The 19,234-nt window shown below is 44.8% G+C and overlaps 1 protein-coding gene across 7 annotated transcripts in view; it reads right to left on the reverse strand.

The window, feature by feature from the left end:
- Positions 1-2,029: 2,029 nt before the first annotated feature.
- The window catches only part of CPLANE1 (ciliogenesis and planar polarity effector complex subunit 1), a 137,380-nt gene continuing 120,175 nt past the window's right edge, over positions 2,030-19,234 (reverse strand). For 5 of the 7 annotated variants that reach the window (XM_062212626.1, XM_062212627.1, XM_062212623.1 and 2 more), the window contains 4 exons: positions 18,399-18,523; positions 12,970-13,059; positions 3,602-3,780; positions 2,030-2,453 (listed from right to left, as the gene is read on the reverse strand). In XM_062212626.1, coding sequence (XP_062068610.1) covers positions 2,277-2,453; positions 3,602-3,780; positions 12,970-13,059; positions 18,399-18,523 — 571 coding nt within the window. In that variant the 3' untranslated portion in view covers positions 2,030-2,276. Of the gene's footprint in view, positions 2,454-3,601; positions 3,781-12,969; positions 13,060-18,398; positions 18,524-19,234 lie in introns of those variants that run through there. The other 2 variants (XM_062212625.1, XM_062212628.1) reach the window with 2 other exon arrangements.

Genomic DNA, 19,234 nt, shown 5'->3' on the forward strand with positions numbered 1-19,234 from the left:
AGGAGTTCATGGCCCCTCACTTGAGCCTGGCCCGACCCTGGCCATTGTGGCCATTTGGGGAGTGAACCAGCAGATGGAAGAGGAAGATTTCTCTTTCTCCCTCCCTCTCCCTTCCTCCCATTTCTCTGCTTTTCAAATAAGTACAAAAATATTTAAAAATATTTTTTAAATTGTCAGGCAATTCATCAATTTCAGTTTCTTTGTGATCTGTTTCTGGAGTTATTTCCTTCGGTGGTCGTGCTAATTCTTTCATGCTTTCTGTGCCCTTACTGTTGATTTTTGGACATCTGGTTGGTCAGTTGCTTCTTCCGCTTTTATAGAATGGTTTTTCAAGTAGAAGACTTTGTGCTGGCAGTGTGTTCTATGGTGTTAGTTGGATATACTATATTGGCTGTGGATCTAGGTTGGCAATTTACGTAGTGTCTGTGTAGCTTCTTCAGCTCTAATCAGTGTTGGTGATATCTGCAGGTGCCTCAGTGGCCTGGACTGCAGCGTTGGTTGGGAAGCAGCTTCCTTAATTAGGGCAGGTTCATGGCAGCTGTGTAAAGTGGGACAGTACTGACTGACCCATTATGGAAGCATCCATATCATTAGACCTAGGGCCATAGTTCCTAAACTCTGTTCTTTTTAAAAAAAATTATTTTCAGGGCCTGTACTGTGGCTTAGTGGGTAAGGTGGGTGAATTTCTATACATGCTTCTGTGTTCAACCTGTTGCAATATATACCAGTTTTGGTTTAGGTAGATGAAGAAAAATGTCACTTCATACAGACATATAACGGGAAAAGAAAATAGTAATTAACAGTCTTTTCAGATAACAGTATCCTTTGATACTTCCACCAAAAATTCACAAATGATTGAAAGGTCTTGGTTTTTAAGTCAATTCTCATAAAAATTATTTCTAAAACTGTCTTGTTTGGATGTACTGCCAAAAACTACCTGCTCTTTGCATAATTGTTTTTACCATGATTAAGATAAGCTTTTTTCAGGGCTGGCACCGTGGCACATTAGGTTAATCCTCCGCCTGCGGTGCCGGCATCCCATATGGGCACCGGTTTCTTGTCCTGGTTACTCCTCTTCCAATCTAGCTCTCTGCTGTGGCCTGGGAAAGCTGTAGAAGATGGCCCAAGTGCTTGGGCCCCTGCACCTGCATGGGAGACCAGGAAGAGGCACCTGGCTTCTGGCTTTGGATCGGCGTAGCTCCAGCCGTTGCGGCCATTTTGGGGGTGAACCATCGGATGGAAGACCTTTCTCTCTTTCTGTCTATAACTCCACCTGTCAAATAAATAAATAAATAAATAAGCTTTTATTTTTAAAGATTTATTTATTTGACAGGTGGAGTTATAGACAGAGAGAGAGAGAGAAAGGTCTTCCATCTGGTGGTTCATTCCCCAAATGGCCGCAATGGCTGGAGCTGGGCTGATCCAAAACCAGGAGCCTAGAGCCTGGAGCTTCTTCCAGGTCTCCCAGGTGGGTGCAGGTGTCCAAGGTCTTGGGCCATCTTCTGCTTTCTCAGTCCATAGCAGAGAGCTGGATCAGAAGTGGAGCAGCTTGGACTGGAATCGGTGCCCATATGGGATGCCAACACTGCAGATGGCGGCTTTATCTGCTATGCCACAGTGCCAACCCCAGAGATAAGCTCTGAACAGCAGGGAATCATATTCCCTTTCTTTTCCCCACCAAAAGCACCCCTGGTTGTTACTATAAAGCTGTATGGCTACAAAGCAAAAGAGCAAAAAGGTCCACATGGCCTGTGTGAAACTTGGCTTTTCAGGACTGGCTAGAAGATACCTGGTACCTTTTCCCTCCTGGGCCAAGCCTCACATAGGTGAATTTCAGGATAAAATTCAAAAACAGTGTTTTAAAATGGTGCTCATTATTCAGTGTCTCATGTGAGACTGAGATTCTTCTCAAAGAATTTTTTCTTCCAGCCAGGTTCATCCATAAAAGGTTGTTTCTCAAAACTTAGAATGTGGTAAAAGAGGAGGCAAGATACAAGATTTTTATTAAAAGTAGTTTAATATTATGTAAACTTGGCATGAAAGCTATTTATTTTTAAAATTATATCTAAAGACAAGTCAAATGAAAAAACACACAATGTCTTGAGTTAACCTTTGCTTTTCCTGTATAGGCAAAATTATTGAGAAATGTTTATTATCCCTTTTGAAGTAGCTAATGGCTGTCGGTGGCAAATTCTTGTTGCTTCCTTCATTGCTGCTCTCCCTTAAACCCCCAAATCTCTTAGCATCACATCACTGAGATGCTGGCCCGCCCATCCTCACAAGTCTGGGGCCCAGTGGACAGCCAGGCCCTCCTCCTCCACGCCGGCAACCATGTCCGCGACGGCGTTCCAGTCGAGCTTGCTGAGGACGCTGCCGGTGCTCTCAGAGGCGCTGTCCGTGCCGCTCAGCCCAGCGGGGAGCTCCGGCTCTGCCTCTTCAGTCGACGACAAGTCCTAGCAAATTGCAAGAACAGTCAGTTGTGGTCCCAGCCCCTGAGAAAAAACTAAAACATGAATGAAGGTGCCAAAAGCTGCCTGCCTATCAAAGGGCTGAAGGGAATGTGGAGGGAACCAGGGCTGTGGTTGTCCTTCCCATCTGCACCGACAGGAGACTTGCACATTCCCAGACTCTGTGTCATCACTGACAGTAAGCTGAACATTACCTGACCTCTGTCGTCAGAGTGGACAGAAGCGATTTTGGTACCTTGAATACAGCTGTTACTGTGTTTATGTTGTTTTTTAGTTAAGTTTTCCATTTCTTTGTGTGTGTGTGTGTGTTTGTATGTGTATATTTTAATTTTCAATTTAATTTAATTTGAAAGGCAAAGAGAAAGATCTTCCACCTGCTGGTTTACTTTTCAAATGCCTAGGATAGCTGGGGGCAGCCCAGGCTAAAGCCAGGAGCCTGGAATTTATTTCAGGTCATATCTGAGCCACCTGCTGCCACCCAGTGTATGCATTAGCAGGAAACTGGACTGGAAGTGGAGCTGGGCCTCAGTTCCAGGCCCTCCAAAATGGGATGTGGGCATCTCCAGCAGCATCCTGACTGCGCACCAAATGCCTGTCTCCAGGGTCAGAAAAATTCTGAAATATAAATGCTTCAGTACTAAGCCAGAAGAGTGCTACTTTGCGTCACTATTTCTTTGTTTCTTTTCTCTCTTTTTTTAAGATTTATTTATTTATTTGAAAGGCAGAGTTACAGAGAGGCAGAAGCAGAGAGAGAGCTTCCATCTGCTGGTTCACTCCCGAGATGGTCCCAACAGCCGGAGCAGCACCAATCCGAAGCCAGGAGCCTCCTCTGGGTCTCCCACGTGGGTGCAAGGACCCAAGAACATGGGCTGTCTTCTACTGCTTTCCCAGGCCACAGTAGAGACCTGGATAAGAAGTGGAGTAGCTGGGACTCAAACTGGCGCCCATATGGGTTGCCGGCACTGCAGGCGGTGGCTTTGCCTGCTACGCCACAGCGTCAGCCCCAATTCACTATTTCAAACTGACCTAACATCATTTACTATTTCTACATTGCACTCCCCTCCCCTCCAAAAACAACCCTGAAAAACATGGACTTTCCACTAGGAAAAAGTGCAGTCTGGAACAGTGCTTACTTGTGAAAGGAAACTGTGCCTCCTCTGAAGAATCTCATGGATTTCTGAGGGTAATGTCCAGGGACTCACCACGGTCTCCTCTCTCTCATACTCTATACACACCTGCTTTGTGTGAGGCACAAGCCCAGCACTTCCTTGTTTTTTTGTATGTTGCCGACTATGACATGGATCATTAGAACCTTTAAAGGGAAAAGAACAAAGCATACATTGAGACTGACTTATTCATTAATTTGTTGATTTGTGACTTTTATCATTTTAGCTAATACAGTCAGATTTTACCTAATATTTCAATTATGAGTTCTGGATATAGTTCACTTTAGAGTCCTCACAATTTCCTGTCCTGTCAACATGTGATATGAAAACTGGGCTGTGGCCCAGTGGGTGAACGCTCTGGCCAGAGGTGTGGCATCCCATGTAGGCCCCAGTTCAAGACTCAGCTGCTCCACTTCCGGTCTAGCTCTCCACTGTGGCCTGGGAAAGCAGTGGAAGATGGCCCAGGTCTTTGGGCCCCTGCACCCACATGGGAGACCTGGAGGAAGCTCCTGGCTTCATATTAGTGCAGCCCTGGCCATTACGGCCAACTGGGGGGTGTGTGTGTGAACCAGTGGATGGAAGACCTCTTTCTCTCTCACTCTTGACTTTAAAATAAATAAATAAATCTTTAAAAATAAAAATTGAATTTTGGTTACCTTTAAGTAATGATAAATATGAGGACGACAGAGTTAAGTGAGGAAATGCCACAGATAAAAACAAAACACAGCCGGCACTGCGGCTCACTAGGCTAGTCCTCCGCCTGTGGCGCCGGCACACCGGGTTCTAGTCCTGGTTGGAGCGCCGGATTCTGTCCTGGTTGCTCCTCTTCCAGGCCAGCTCTCTGCTGTGGCCCGGGAAGGCAGTGGAGGATGGCCCAAGTGCTTGGGCCCTGCACCCGCATGGGAGACCAGGAGAAACACCTGGCTCCTGGCTTCGGATCAGCGTGGTGTGCTGGCCATGGTGTGCCGGCCACAGTGCGCCGGCCGCGGCGGCCATTGGAGAGTGAACCAAAGGTAAAGGAAGACCTTTCTTTCTGTCTCTCTCTCTCTCACTGTCCACACTGTCAAAAAAAAAAAAAAAACACACATGGACTCTTCAACACTGTCTCTCCCTCTCTGCGACTCTGCTTTTCAAATAAGTATTTTTACAATTAAAGTTGGACTTTAAAAAAAAAACAAGATTATTTATTTGAAAGAGTTACAGAGAGAAGGACAGACTGAGAAGAAGTCTTCCATTTGCTGGTTCACTCCCTAGATGGCCACAATGGCCGGAGCGGCACCAATCCAAAGCCAGGAGCCTCCTCTGGGTCTCCCACGTGGGTGCAGGGCCCTAAGGACATGGGCCATCTACTGTTTCCCAGGCAATAGCAGAGAGCTGGATTGGAAGTGGAGCAGCTGGGACTCGAACCGGATCGAGGGTGGCATCTTTACCTACCATGCCACAGTGCCAGCCCCAAAGTTGGACATTTAATGATCCTCTCTCTGCAAACAAAGTAAGAACTATACAGAAAACAGGTAGGGACATGGAAGACCTCAATACATTATTAAAGAACCTTATCAAAGTTTCTGGAATGTTGCATCCAAAAGAAACAGGATGTAAGTTTTTAAACAAATTGTTAAGAAAACAGATTTCATGTATTTCATAGGTATGATTCTAAGATAACCATACTTCCATCCCTCCACAATCCTCCTTCCTTCCTTCCTTTTAATTTTTACAACTTTATAATTTTTACAGTTTTTATAACTTTAATCCACTCCATAATTACATCCCACATGGGATGCCAGCACTGCAGGTGGTGGCTTTGCCCCCTCCGCCACAGCACAGGCCCCTGTAATCTCATCTTAAAACACTATTTTGGCCAGCGCTGTGGCTTAACAGGCTAATCCTCCGCCTTGCGGCGCCGGCACACCGGGTTCTAGTCCCGGTTGGGGCACCGGATTCTATCCCGGTTGCCCCTCTTCCAGGCCAGCTCTCTGCTTTGGCCCGGGAAGGCAGTAGAGGATGGCCCAAGTGCTTGGGCCCTGCACCCCATGGGAGACCAGGGGAAGCACCTGGCTCCTGGCTTTGGATCAGCACAGTGCACCCGCTGCAGCGTGCTGCCAGAGCGGCCTCTGGGGGGTGAACCAACGGAAGGAACACCTTTCTCTCTGTCTCTCTCTCTCTCACTGTCCACTCTGCCTGTAAAAAAAACAAAACACACACAATTTTTATATGCGTGAATAGTTTTAATTTGCATTTCCTTGATGATTTGTGGTGTTAAGCATCTTTTCCTCCAGGCCACTTCTTATAAAAAGCTGCATTTCATGTATGTATTTGGAAGGCAGAACAACGGAGAGAGGATACAGAGAAATCTCCCATCTGCTGGCCTATTCCCCCAGATGACTGTAAGGAGCTGAAGCCATGAGACAGGAACTCATCCTAGTCTCTCACAGGTGGACAGGACCAAGTATATGGGTCATGTTCTGCAGTCTTCCCAGGAACACTGGCAGGAAGTTGGATCAGAAGCAGAGAAGGTAGGACTCCATTCAGCATTCCAATGTAGGATGCTGGCATGAGGCTGGCCCCCTGTTGGCCAACTCCATGTTATCTTTGGGGAAATACCTATTCATGTCTCTTTACTCATTTTTTAGTAGGGTTATATGTTTTCTGGCTATTAAGTTGTATGAATTCTTGATAAATATGGTGTGATATCCCAGAAATCATTGCCAAAACCAATGTCAAGGAGCTCTTCTGTTTTCTTTTAGGAGTGTTGTGCTTTTGAGTCTTTGGTTTAGGTCTTTCATCTATTTTGAGTTGATGATGCACATAAGGATCCAGTTTTCCCAACATCATTTACCAAAGACACTATCCTTCCCCAGTGGTGTTTTCTTGAAGCTCTTGTCAAAAATTAATTCACCAGCCAGCACCACAGCTCAATAGGCTAATCCTCCGCCTGCGGCGCCGGCACACTGGGTTCTAGTCCCGGTTGCTCCTCTTCCAGGCCAGATCTCTGCTATGGCCCAGGAGTGCAGTGGAGGATGGCCCAAGTCCTTGGGCCCTGCACCCGCATGGGAGACCGGGAGGAGGCACCTGGCTCCTGGCTTTGGATCAGCACGGTGCGCCGGCTGCAACGTGCTGGCCGTGGTGGCCACTTAGGGGGTGAACCAATGGAAAAAGGAAGACCTTTCTCTCTCTCTCTCTAACTCTGCCTGTCAAAAAAAAAAAAATTCACCATAAATATCTGAGTTTAAATCTGGATTCTACTGAGTCCCACTGTTCTGTCAGTTTTAGACCAGTACCATACTGTTTGATTACTGTGACTTTGGATTTGGATTTTCAGATCAGGAGTGCGACACCTCCCACTTTGTTGTTTTTGCTCAGGGTTGCTTTAGCTATCTGGGGTTTCTTGTGGTTCCATGTGAATTTCAGGATTGATTTTTTTCTGAGAAAAATGTCATTGGATTTTGATAGAGATTGCACTGAAAGTAAATATTGCTTTAGGTAGCATGGACATTTTCATAATACTAATTCTTCCAATTCATGAGTATGGACTATCTTTCTACTTATTTATGTCTGCTCCAATTTCTTTCATAAATGTTTCATAGTTTTCAGTGTATAAGTCTTTTACCTTCTTGGTTAGATTGTTTACTTTTTTTTTTTTTTTTTTAAGATTTATTTACTGATTCAAAAGGCAGAGTTAGAGACAGAGAGAGGTCTTCCATCCACTGGTTCATTCCCCAAATGCCCACAATGGCCAGAGCTGAGCTGGTCTGAAGCCAGGAGCTTCTTCTGGGTCTCCCACATGGGTGCAAGGGCCCAAGCACTGGAGCCATCCTCTGCTGCTTTCTCAGGCCAGTAGCAGGGAGCTGGAGTGGCAGTGCAGCAGCCGAGACTTGAGCTGGCACCCGTATGGGATACTGGTGCTGCAGACAATGGCTTTACTGGCCTAGTTTATTTCTATGGCAGAGAGAGAGAAAGCACACTCCCCCACTCTGTTGGTTCATTCCCCCAGTGCCTGTAATGGCTGGCACTGGGGCAGGCCAAAGCCGGGAGCTCAGAACTCAGTCCACATCTCCCATGTCAGTGTCAGGGACCCAGATACTTGAACGACCATCATCTGCTGCCTCCCAGGGTATGCATGAAAAAGAAGCTGCAATCAGAATCTGGAGCCAGGAATAGAATCCAGCCTCTCAGCCGGCGCCGTGGCTTAACAGGCTAATCCTCCGCCTTGCGGCACCGGCACATTGGGTTCTAGTCCTGGTTGGGGTGCCGGATTCTATCCTGGTTGCCCCTCTTCCAGGCCAGCTCTCTGCTGTGGCCCAGGAAGGCAGTGAAGGATGGCCCAAGTCCTTGGGCCCTGCACCCGCATGGCAGACCAGGAGAAGCACCTGGCTCCTGGCTTTGGATCAGCGCGATGAGCTGACAACAGCAGCCATTAGAGGGTGAACCAACAGCAAATAGGAAGACCTTTCTCTCTCTCTCTCTATCCACTCTGCCTGTCAAAAAAAAAAAAAAAAAAAAAAAAAAAAAAAAAAAAAAGAATCCAGCCTCTCTAATGGAGGTGCAAGTGTCTTAACAGAAAGATTAAATGCCCAATCCACCATGGATTTTTCAGCATGTTGATTATATTTACTGCAACTTTATTGAATTCATTTGTTAGATCAAACCATTTCTGGTGCTGCTCCTAGGGTTTTTACGTACAAGACCATGTCATCTGCAAGTATGGACAATCTTACTTCCTTTCTGATATTGCTTGACAGTATTCCAATACTACATAAAACTGGTGTGATTGAGCATCCTAGCCCACGTGCCACATCTTACAGGGAAGACTTTATCATTTCTGAGAAACTTTCCTTCTATACATAAACCATTAAGAAATTGTATCAGGAAAAGCTGATAAAATCTTGTGATTTGTCTTCCAGTCTACTATGTGATATATTACACTGACTGACTTGTGTATATCAAACCAGCCTTGGATGCTGGGATAAATCCTACTTGATCATGAGGTATAATCTTTCTGATATACTGTTCAAGTAATTTTGCTAATGTTTTATTGAGGATTTTTCTATCAGTGTTCATCAGAGATAATAGCCTGTAGTTTTTTTGTACTGGCTTTGTCTGGTATTGTTAAGGTAATGCTGGCCTCATGAAACCTGTTTAGAGTGTTCCCTCCAACTCAGTTTCTTCGGGAGTTTAGGAAGTATTGATGGTCATCTTTGGAAGTTTACTGTTTCTTCAGCTATAAAGCTATCTGCTGCTGGGCTTTTCTTTGTTGGAAGTTTTAAAATTACTATTTCAGTCTCTTACTGGTCGTTCTAGGCTATCTTCCTGATCCAACCTTAGTAGGTCATTTTTCTAGTTTGTTGAAGCATAATGTTAGTCTATTTTTTTATTTATTTGAAAGAGCAAGAAAGAAAGATCTTCCATCCTTTGGTTTCTTCCCCAAATGGCAACAACAGCCAGGGCTTGGCCAGGCCAAAGCCAGGGGCCAGGAACTCCATCTGGATCTCCTATGTGGGTAACAGGGACCTAAGTACTTAAGCCATCATCGTTTGTCTCCTAGGGTGCACATCAGCAGGAAGGTGGACAGAAAACGAAGGTGGGACTCAAACCTAGGCACTCCCATATGGGATGCAGGTGTCCAAAGTGGCAGGTTAACACAATGTATCACAAAGTCTGCCCCCCCCCCCTTTAAAAGATTTATTTATTTGAAAGGCAGAGAGTTACAAAGAGAGAGATGGAGGGAGAGAAAGATCGATCTTGCATCCACCGGTTCACTCCCCAGATGACTGCAATGGCCGGAGCTGGGTCAGGCCAAAGCCAAGAGCCAGGAGCTGCTTCTAGTTCTCCCACATGGGTTCAGGGGCCCAAGGATTTGGGCCATCCTCCAGTGCTTGCCCAGGAGCATTAGCAGGGAGCTGGATGGAAAGTGGAGCAATGGGGACTTGAAATGGTGCCCACATGGGATACCAGTGTTACAGGTAATAGCTTTACCTGCTATGCCACAGCCCAATCTGCGTTCTTTCTTTCTTTCTTTCTTTTTTTTTTTTAAGATTTATTTATTCACTTGAAAGGCAGAGTTACAGAGAGGCAGAGGGAGAGAGAGAGTCAGTCCTCCGTCCAGTGGTTCACTCTGCAAATAACCACAACAGCTGGAACTGGGACCATCCGAAATCAGGAATCAGGAGCTGCTTCTGGTCTTCCACGTGGGTGCAGGGGCCCGAGGACTTGGACCATCTTCTACTGCTTTCCCAGGCCATAGCAGAGAGTGGTACTGGAAGTGGAGTAGCTCAAACCACAGCCCATATGGGATGCCAGCACCGCAGGCAGCAGCTTTATCTGTTACGCCACAGTGCTGACCCCCAATCTTCTTTCTTAATGTAAATTTATTGCTATAAGCTTCCCTCATAGAACTTTCTTTCAGCCAAAAGGTATGCTGGTTCCACAGTAGTTTATCTCAAGGTATTTTTAAATTTCCCATCATATTTCTTCTTCAATCTATTGGTTTAGGAACATGCTGTCTAATTTCCATGTATCTGTTATTAGTATCTAAGCTCATACCACTGTGATTGCAAACAATAGTTTCAGTCTTCTTACATTTTGTAAGACTTGTTTTATGTCTCCAAATATAGTCTACCTTGGAGAATGTTTCACATATACTATAGAAGGATGTGTATTCTACTGATGTTGGATGGGAAGTTCTGTATAATTTCTTCCTAAAGTATGGTTCAGTTCCCTACTAAGTTTCTGCCTGGTTGATCTGTCCATTGTTGAAAGTGGGGTACTAAAGTGCCCTACTATTATTATTGTATTGCTATTTCTCCCTTCATGTCCACCAATAGTTGCTTTATATATTTAGATGTTCCAATGTTGGGTATATATATACTATTGGTAAATAATGACCTTCTTGGTCTCTTGTAACAGTTTTTCATTTACAGTCTGTTTTCTAACTACCATCACCTCACTCTCTTTCAGTTACTACTTACATGGACAACATATATGTATCAGTGAATGCTCTCTATGGTCAAAGGTAAGTTCTATAAAAAGAAACCCCACGACAAAACCAGGCTGACAGATGTGTTACTGCTATGTAGGCCAGCACACACTGCCACTCTGTTCCTTTATAACAGATCGCCAAACAGTACCTACTAGTCTTAGAAATCTGAAAGAAATCATAAAACTAAACCCCTTACCTCCACCACCCTCAAGACAAAACTGCTTCTACTCATGCCCGACCTGTGTCATTCAGTGGGCCACAGTCTAACCTCCTACCTCAGAGGTGGAGCTACCACTATATAAAAGAAACAGATCTCTTGAGCTTTCTATAGGCAAGGTTTCACACTATATCTTTATATGCTTCAGAGAACATAAAATCTTATCTCTCTGGAGTACTTATAAACAATATAATAAAATTATATATACTTTCAACTATTTTTTTTTTTTAAGATTTATTTATTTACTTGAAAGTCAGAGTTACACAGAGAAGGAAAGGGAAAGAGACAGAAGTCTTTCACCTGCTGCTTCACTCCCCAATTGGCTGCAAAGGCCAGAGCTGTGCTAATCTGAAGCCAGGAGCTTCTTCCAGGTGTTGCACATGGGTGCAGCGGCCCAAGGACTTGGGCCATCTTCTACTGCTTTTCCAGGCCACAGCAGAGAGCTGGATTGGAAGTGGAGCAGCCAGGACTCAAACCAATTCCCGTATGGGATGCCGGCACTGCAGGCGGTGACTACCTGCTACGCCACAGTGCAGGCCATTCAACTGTTTCTAAGGACATCATATTTTGAGGTATTTTATCTGCTGGTCTAGACATTGTTAGATGTTTACTTAGAAAACAATGAAAAGCTGAGAGTACTCTAAACTAGAAAGTATTTTACAAAAACATAAAATAAGGCACTTTGAGAGAAAAAAAGTAGCCTAGGACTATATAATTAAAAGCACAGGAAATAATGCTTCTAGAATTCAAACTGATCCTATAATGCGTGCATGGAGAAAAGAATGGAAAAGGACCAGATACAGGGACTGGAATTGTGGTACAGCAGTTGTAAAGCCGCTGCCTGCAACACTGGCATCCCATATGGGCACCAGTTCGAGTCCTAGTTGCTCCACCTCAGATCCAGCTCCCTGATGATGTGCCTGGGAAAGCAGTGGAAGATGGCCCAAGTCCTTGGGCTCCTGGCTTCAGCCTAGCCCAGCCCTAGCTGTTGTGGCCATTTGGAGAGTGAACCAAAGAATGGAAGAACTCTGGCTGTCTCCTTATCTCCGTAAACTCTGCCTTTCAAATAAAATAAATCTTTAAAAAGAAAAGAAAAGAAAAGGACCAAATACAACAGTATTTCAAAAAGTTTGTGAAAAATACATCTATCTTTTCATTCCATTTACCTATGAACTTTCTGAAGACCCCTCACAGAACTTCTAGAAACTACATCCATCAACATTAAACACTTGACTGATGGGTTAACTAGCAAATTAGACATTGCTGGAGAGAGACGGTACCCAGAAAGGCGGCAGCAGTGGAGAGACAGGCATAAAAGCAGGACGAGACTGTTTGCTATTTCTCATCATTCTCGTAGTATATATTTAAAAAATCATTGTTTGCTCGTCGTCATTATCCTTAGCCAAATTTAGTTCTTTAAATGAGGATAACTCCACGACCTCACTGGGTTATTGTGAGGATCAAGGGAGATAATACACATAAGGCGTGACACAACGGTCAGCATCTTAGAGGAAGTACAGTATATTCTAAGATTCAAACACGTTGTTGAAGCCGGTTTCCCCTGCTGTAAGATGGGGGTAGGAGTTGCTCTATCTACCTACCATAGTTGGTGCATCTTCACTGTTACAAAATGTAGTTTTCAGGTGAGAAAAACTAATGTTTACATAGCCGGACTAGAAATTTACCTGAGGCTACAGAGTAGGCGGTGAACTACAACTCCAAATGCAGTAGCACCAGAGCTGCTCCTCTGAACTGCAGTACCACACAACCACCCTTCAATCTGAGCCCAGAGTGGACAGTGAGAGACAGAGAGAAAGGTCTTCCTTTTTCCATTGGTTTACCCCGCAATGGCCGCTGCGGCCGGCGCACTGCACTGATCCGAAGGCTGGAGCCAGGTGCTTCCTCCTGGTCTCCCATGCGGGTGCAGGGCCCAAGCACTTGGGCCATCCTCCACTGCACTCCCGGGCCATAGCAGAGAGCTGGCCTGGAAGAGGAGCGACTGGGACAGAATCCGGTGCCCCGACCAGGACTAGAACCCGGTGTGCCGGCACCGCAGGCGGAGGATTAGCCTAGTGAGCCGTGGCGCTGGCCCCAATACTCGAAATTTCTACAAATTTAGTATTTTTTTATTTTATCCCTTACCTGTTCGGAAGGTAACCGGAGACCTCACAGCCTTTTTTCCTGCCACTCTGGCTCCACCAGCTTTTCTCTGTATGGTGAAAGTGGTAGTTCCTATAAAGACAAACTTTTTCAGCCTTTCATAGGCATGCATGATTTTTCAATCTTATTGGCAAGTTCTTTGAGGACAGAAACTCTACATCTGCTCCCAAGTCCTGCTCACAATAGGGCCCAATAAATGGTATTTTATTTAAATCAAGAAAGCAAAGCAAAGGGAAAACCCTAGTTTGAAAGTTGGCATCGTTTCTCAAATTGCTAATGTGTTTTGACAATATCTCTGGCGACTGGAAAAGCCAGGGACGTAACAAAACTGTTAGCAGTAAACACCTACATAAATTGCTGCTACATTCAATCAAGTTTTCTTAAAATTAATAGCAACCATTTATTCTCTGTTATACAAAATGTCTTATTTATAATCCTCAACAACCCTTTGATGTAGCTTTCTTCTTTTTAAGGTTTATTGGAGAAGCAGAGTGACTGTATCCAGAGAGAGAAAGACAGAACGCTTCCATTTGCTGGTTCACTCCCTCAAATGCCTACAACAGCGAGCACTGGGCCAAGCCAAAGCCAGGAGCCCAAGCACTTGGGCCATCTTCCATTGCCTTCCCAGGTGCATTAGCAGGGAGCTGGATCAGAAACTAAAGTGCCATGACTAGAGCTGCTGCTCTGACACTGGATGCCAGGGCTGTAAGCAGTGGCTGAACCCACGGCACCACAATCCTGGCCCCTGAGGAAGGTTTTCAGTGACACAGCCAGGGCACAAAGTGAGCTCCAGAACTCGAACATGAAAGTAGTTCTAGATGACTGCAGACCACAAAGTTTTCTTTTTTATGCCTATGATGATTCATTACTAATTATATAGCCTTTGCATTGTGTTTTTAAATTTTATTTATTTATTTATTTGACAGGTAGAGTTGTAGACAGTGAGAGAAAGAGACAGAGACAAAGGTCTTCCCTCCGTTGGTTCACTCCCCAAATGGCTGCCACAGCCGGTGCTGCGCCAATCCGAGCTTCCTCCTGGTCCCCACACGGGTGCAGGGGCCCAATCACCTGGGCCATCCTCCACTGCCCTGCTGGGCCACAGCAGAGAGCTGGACTGGAAGAGAAGCAATCGGGACCAGAACTTGGCGCCATAGGTGGAAGATTAATCAAGTGAGCCACGGCGCTGGCCAACATTGTGTTTTTAATAGGGGGCCTAATATCACTCTTCTACATGTGCGTATCCGTTTTCCCAAAATATTTATGCATTTTTATTTATTCATTTGTTTATTTTAAAGATTTTATTTTATTTTAAAGTGACAGTCGGGGATGGAGGGAGGACAGGCAGATACAGAGAGAGAGATCTTCCATCTGCTGGTTCACTCCCCAAATGGCTGCAACAGCTGGAGCTGGGCCAGTCTGAAGCCAGGAGCCTAAAACTCCATCCAGGTTTCTCACATGGGTGGCAAGGTCTCAAGTATTCAGCTATTCACTGCTTTCCCGTGTTCATATGAGACGTGGCTTAACCTGCTGTGCCACAATGCCAGCTCCAAACTACAGTCAATTTTTAAATTGATGTAGCCTCCTGTCACAATCAGCGTAACAACTGAGTGCATCCCACGAGAGCCCAGGTTATCTGTATTGTTATCTAGGAAAGCCCTGAGGTCAAATTTGGGCTTCCCTCCCGCTCCTCGCCCATATCAGGGGACCTAAAGACTCTCAGTGTAGCCAAGTGAAATGGGGGGTTCTGGATGTGGGACAGGCCCCAAGTCAAGGCACTCAGAGAAATTAGAGGAGCCACTCCAGTTTGCCTCTCTTATCTTTGCATTATCTAGGATAATATGGTGCTGTTATGACACAGTACAAAACTATTATACTAGTCCATTAATATACTCACATGATACTATTGCTTACAAAAAGCTATCTTTAAGCAAAAATGTTAAGTAGGCATTTTTTCAGTTATTCGAGTATTTCATTTGTTCAGTGTGAGGGATAATAGTTGAGAAAGAGAATGTGGCTACGCTCAAAGATTTTAGTCTAGCACAGGGATAAAAAGTTAAAAGAAGCGACTACAATACAAACCTGTTGTTGCATTGCTCAAGAGGGACATAAACATGTGATTAAGGGCTCAGAGGACAGAAAAATAGTATTGTGGCCATGCAAGTAATAGCCTCAGACAAGTAATAGTCCCAATTTTGAAATGAGGATGTAGAATTTAAAACTGATCGTATCACATCAGAACAACTACAGAATCAAGATTAAAGATGACATCAATCACAGAAATGAGACATTCCAGGTATACAGGAGAATTTCAGGTAAAGAATGGGAGCACAGGGGCTGGCGCTGTGGCATAGTGGGTAAAGCCACTGCCTGCAGTGCCAGCATCCCATACGGGTGCTGGTTCAAGTCTCGGCTGCTCCACTTCCGATCCAGCTCTCTGCTATGGCCTGGGAAAGCAGTGGAATATGGCCCAAGTGCTTAGGTCCCTGCACCCACGTGTAAGACCCAGAAGAAGCTCCTGGCTCCTGGCTTCGGATCAGCTCAGCTCCGGTCACTGCAGCCAATTGGGGAGTGAACCAGCGGAGGGAAGACTCCCCACCCCCCCATTCTGCCTCTCCTCTCTCTGTGTAACTCTGACTTTCAAATAAATAAATACATCTTTAAAAAAAAGAATGGGAGCACAAAAACATGGCACTTGGTTGGAAAATGGCGTGCATGTCAGGGGAACGGAAGCAGAGGAGACAGAGGGTAACACGTGCCGCCTGGAAGGCCAGGAGGGAGAGGGTCTGCGCCTCCCTGCACGGGTCGGAGGGGAACCGAGGTCTTCTGGGCCCAGGAGTAGGACGACCTATTCCGATATAATTTAAGACTTGTTCATCAGATAGTATGAAATGACGGTTCAATGTTTAAAACCCTTGCCAATTTAAATATTTATTCAATTTTAGAAAATACTTAGTTTAAAAGAAAATTGTTTAAAAAGCATAGTTCCCTGGGTTTGAAATTTTAGCTTTAAAAAGAGAGCAGTGTTTCCTCACTGTAATTATCAAAACCAAGAGTTGGGCCAGGTTGTCAGCCTCGCAGTGAAGACTCTATTCCGTCATCAGAGGACCTGGGTTCAACACCCAGCTGCAATCCTGACCCCAAGTGCGTGCTAACACGGACCCTTTGAGGCAGTAGTAGCTGGGTTCCTGCCACCATGTGGAAGACCTGGATTCAGTTCCTGGCTCCCGGTGGACTGAGGAATGAACTAGCAGGATGGGAGCTGTCTCTGTCTCAAATAGGTCAACAATTTTTTTCTGTTAACTAAACTATGAAGGACTTTACCTAAAGGACTGGATTTTATGGGGATTTCAACTTTGCAAATTAAGTCAGTGGATTCCAAGTACACAGACTCTGGACCCACACTGGGATTAAATCAGGGATCTGCTACTTCCTACTTGTCTGATCCTGGCTAGTTATTTAAGACTTCTCTGCCTTGGTTTTCTCTTCTTTAAAAGGAGCATATGACAGTACCTGTTTCATAGGGTTGTCATTAAAGAGCTTAAATAGAACTTGGCACATAAAACTAGTTATTACAGATTTTAGCTGCATACATTTTCAATGTGTAATCATATTATGAATACATTGTACTGTAGTGATCCAAAGCCAAATATGGCAAAATTTACTAAAGAAAGGCTGGCAATAAATAACAGATATGTCTTCAAATGTAGAAACAGATGTTCAAAGGTAAAAACCTGGTATTTCAAACTGAGGTTATTAGCATTCCTCTGATATATCGATCCTGTAATCCATCAGACCTGACTTGTACAAACGGAGAAACAGACCACTGAGTAAGTTACATTTAATTCATATTATTACAGAACAGTCACTACTTTAAAAAGATTCCAGGGGCTGGCACTGTGCTGCAGCAGACTGAGCCACCATCCACAGTGCCAGCATCCCACAGGGGCACCTGTTCGAGTCCCAGCTGCTCCACTTCCAATCCAAATTCCTGCTAGTGTGCCTGGGAAAGTAGCAGAAGATGACCCAAGTCCTTGGGCCTCTGTACCCACATGGGAGACCCAGATGAAACTCTTGGCTCCTGGCTTTGGCCTGGCCCAGTCTTGACCATTGTGGCCATTTGTGGAATTAACCAGTGGATGGAAGATCTGTCTTTTCCCCTCTCTCTGTAATTCTTTCAAATAAAATAAATATTTTTAAAGATTTATTTATTTATTTGAAGGTCAGAGTTACACAGAGAGAAGGAGAGGCAGAGAAAGAGGTTTGTCTTCTGTCCACTGGTTCACTCCCCAAATGGCCGCAATGGCCAGAGCTGTGCCGATCTGAAGCCAGGAGCTTCCTCAGTCTTCCCACATGGGTACAGGGGCCCAAGGACTTGGGTCACCCTCTACTACTTTCCCAGGCCTTAGCAGAGAGCTGAATCAAAAGTGGAACAGCCAGGACTTGAACCAGCACCCATGTGGGATGCCACTAGTGCAGCAGCGGCTTTACCCACTATACTACAACACTGGCCCCAATAAATAAATCTTGAAAAAAAAAAACTTCCAAATTGGGGCCCAGTGTTGTGGCACAGTGGCTTAAGCCACTGCCTGTGATGCCAGCATCTCATGTGAGTACTGGTTTAAAAGATTGTATTTATTTTATTTGAAAGTTAGAGTTACAGTGAGAGGGAGAGACAGAGAAAAAGGTCTTCCTTCTATTGGTTCACTCCCCAAATGGCCGCTACGGCCAGAGCTGTGCTGATCCGAAGTCAAGAGCCAGGTGCTTCTCCAGCTCTCCCATGTGGGTGCAGGGGCGCAAGGACTTGGGCCATCTTCTGCTTTCCCAGGCCATAGCAGAGAGCTGTACTGGAAGTGGAGCAGCTGGGACTAGAACCGGCACCCATATAGGATGCCAGCGCTTCAGGCAGAGGATTAACCTACTGCACCACGGCGCCAGCCCCGTGAATACTGATTTGACGCCTAGCTGCTCCACTTCTGATCCAACCGTCTGCTAATGTGTGTGGCAAAGTAGAGGAAGATGGCCTAGGTATTTTGGCCCCTGCCACACTTGTGGGAGAATGGTTGGAGTTCCAGGCTCCTGGCTTCAGCCTGGCCCGGCTCCAGCCTTTGTGGCTATTTGGGCAGTGAACCAGCAGATGGAAGATCTTTGTCTCTGTGTGTCTCTTCCCCTCTCTATAACTGCCTTTCAAATAAATAAAATAAAATAAAATAAAAATTTAAAAGGATTCCGAGGGCCTTCTGATTCCAAAGCTAGAGTACAAAATCCTAGTACAACTAAGTGTTTATTAATACCTCGATTTCTGCTGAAATCAGAGTTCCTTTTTGCTAAGATTCATAGACTTTCTTAATGAAAACACAGAGATGAGGTCCAAATTACACAATAAAAAAAAAAAAAAAATCTTGAACTCTTACCATGTGGCCAAGGTAAGCTTTGAGGTTGCCCAAATGGTTGCCCCTTATTGGTACAACTTGGCTTCCTTGTGTATCTGGCTTTTCCAGGCCGATTTACTGGACAATTGTGACCATGTTGAGTCTCTCTAAAAGTAGAAAGCATTGTGATATTCCTAAAATTTCCTGTCAGCTACACTTTAATATTTTAACAACCCCATCCACTTGTTACTGCTTCTTCTGTACCTTAGTGACCTTTAACGTAGAGAACACTCAACAAAGACTGTGTCTCTTGTATCTCAACCCCATTCCTTTATTCACAGAACTTTTTAGTTATCTCTTCCCATTTCAATCTTTACACAGCTGGCAGTTATTCATGTGCTTAATCCCTGTTACATTCTAGAAAAGACTCAAAAGGAACCTCTGGTATTCTCAGTCGATTCCAAACTACACGAAAGGGATCTGGTTATGTCAAGTCTGTGTTAGTGGCATTTCCTCTAGCCACTTAACTTTTATGAGTAATAATTCTAATCTAATCATTTATTTTTGGCAAAGGCAGTAATTTTTAATATGTACTGAAAATTCATAATCACCTTATGAGTCACGATACATAACTTGCATGTTTATTTGTCATAGGAATTTTTTTTTTTAAGATTTTTCATTTATTTATCTGAGAGGTAGAGTTACAGACAATGAGAGGGAGAGACAGAGAGAAAGGTCTTCCGTCTGTTGGTTCACTCCCCAATTGGCTGCAATGGCTGAAGCTGTGCCGATCCAAAGCCAGAAGCTTCCTCTGGTCTCCCACACAGGTACAGGGGCCCAAGGACTGCTTTCCTCGGCCACAGCAGAAAGCTGGATCA

This window comes from Lepus europaeus, chromosome 15 (genome assembly GCF_033115175.1).
Source record: "Lepus europaeus isolate LE1 chromosome 15, mLepTim1.pri, whole genome shotgun sequence".
Lineage (NCBI taxonomy): Eukaryota > Metazoa > Chordata > Mammalia > Lagomorpha > Leporidae > Lepus > Lepus europaeus.